Consider the following 2,232-nt stretch of genomic DNA (forward strand, 5'->3'; position numbering starts at 1 on the left):
GTCCCATAGCAAAATTGACCTTTGTGGGACTCCACACCCTAAATATTTGGTGGCGCACCACCATCAGATCTCTGTCAGCTAGAAAAGAGTAGATCTAATGACGCACCATGCCTTTAGCCCCAACTTTGTTTACTGTCTTCATTAAAGTGTTGAAGTTTAGGTGGTGAAGGCGATTGAAAGATCGGAAAGCACCACCTTTGACAAGCATGATGTTACTGCTGCATCCCAAAATTATGTTAGATAAAGGGACAACACAGAGACATTGCCATTATGATTGGTATGTCTTATATAGCTCTATAGCTCTTGTGTTTGTTCTTTTGGGAGATGAGGAATATTAGGTTTATTTTGTCACATATCTTAATGCAGCATGGCATTTCTGTACCAAAACTTCTGTTTAAGTTTTGTCATAGCTCTTTTTACATCCTGGTTTCTTAAACTGTAAACAATGGGATTCAACACAGGAATTACAACGGTAAACAGTACAGCAAAGAACTTGTCTTTTTCCAGTGAAAGCCCTGATGTGGGTCTCATATACAGACCAAGCTCAGTCCCATAGAACAAAACAACAGTAGTGAGGTGAGAGGAACATGTGGAGAATGATTTTTGCCTTCCTTTGGCAGAGGATATTTTCATAATATTTGAGATAATCAACACATATGAAGAAATTGTTAACATAAATGGACCCAATCCTGAAACAGCACCTAAACAAAAGGTGGCAATATTGATATAATATGGATCCGAGCAAGATAGTTTCAGAAGAGCAGTGAGATCACAAAAGAAGTGTTTGATTTCATTGGATCCACAGAATGATGAATATAATATAAACAGAGTATGTGGAATGGTGTCCAGAAATCCAATCATCCAGGAGGCAACAGCCAGCAACACCACAACTCTCTTGCTCATTATGACTGTATATCGCAAGGGGTTGCATATAGCAACATACCTGTCTAATGCCATGACTGAAAGCAAGAAGAACTCGGTGCTCAAGAAGGAAAAGCAGAGATAGAACTGAAGAATGCACGCAGAGAAGCTGATGGATTTGTTGCCTGTTGAACAGACTGACAACATTTTTGGAATTGTGACTGACGTGAAACTAATGTCCAGGAAAGACAAGTTCAAAAGAAAATAATACATGGGTGTTTGAAGATGTTTGTCAAAACATATTATGGCAACAATGACAAGGTTTCCATGCAGAGTCATTATATACAGAAGTGAAAACATTATAACAATTGGGATCTGAAGAACAGGATTTTGTGATAGTCCCAGAATCAAAAACCCTGTTAAGGTTTGATTAAACAGTTCCATATCTCCAAAGCTTCTTGGTTACAGTTCTCAAGTTAGAATGAAGACCTGGGGATATAAGCAAACCACAACATTATGAGACATGAAGGAGATTTTATTTTCAGCAAGGTGTATTTTCAAATAAGAAGCTTTATTTCAGTTTGTAATCTACTGGTATAAAGTTAGAGAAACAAAATGTGCACATCCAGCACATGGTATACAAAGCATCTAAATTCAACATAGGTATTCAGGTAAATGAATTTGTGGGACCCACATCCCAAATCCCAGTGCTGATCACAGAATCAGAACTGGCAAATCGTTGCTCGAGCAAATAACATTTTAGAACATGTACCTTTTGGTGTGATGGATTCTTCAAAACAGCACATTTAAAATTAGTAATCGGTTTGTGGGAATATAAGGGAAGTCCTGCCTGTAAATGAATGTGATACTGAAAGACAGCAAGCTGGCATTAATTAAATGTGACTCTGTTAGCAATGCTGTGTTCAGAGCAGGACGAATCACAAATCTTCAAATGGCAAACCAAATGTTTCTGTGGACTGGTCATCCACCTCAAAGGAGGAAAGCAACAAATAGGAAACCATCCAATCTTAACTAAAGATTGGCTCTGTGCAGTATGGCATACTATTCATTTCAAAGCAGACAACTGGAGCTTTCTGCTGTACTAAAATGACTAGTAGTGCCTGTCCATGCATAACTACTTATTACCTGAAACCTTAGACATGCTGTGAACATGCATGGGCATGTACAAAAACTATAAATGATTTTTGTCAAACTGATTGGTAATCCGAATAACCTTTCATCACTTTGCAGGGAAGGAGGATTGTCTTCAATATCTAGAATTAGAGCAGGCCATATAACACAAATGTGTTTAGGGAAAAAGAGTACTTAACTTTCATATTCAAGTAGGCAAATTCTAACCCTGGGCGAAGC

General features: G+C 38.1%; 1 protein-coding gene across 1 annotated transcript; it reads right to left on the reverse strand.

Annotated features, from left to right (window-relative positions):
- Positions 1-357: 357 nt before the first annotated feature.
- LOC144769950 (olfactory receptor 5AP2-like) lies at positions 358-1,305 on the reverse strand. The gene has a single exon (XM_078654144.1). It carries the CDS (start codon positions 1,303-1,305, stop codon positions 358-360), a length of 948 nt encoding a protein of 315 aa, XP_078510270.1.
- Positions 1,306-2,232: the final 927 nt, after the last annotated feature.

This window comes from Lissotriton helveticus, chromosome 7, assembly GCF_964261635.1.
Source record: "Lissotriton helveticus chromosome 7, aLisHel1.1, whole genome shotgun sequence".
Classification (NCBI taxonomy): Eukaryota; Metazoa; Chordata; class Amphibia; order Caudata; family Salamandridae; genus Lissotriton; species Lissotriton helveticus.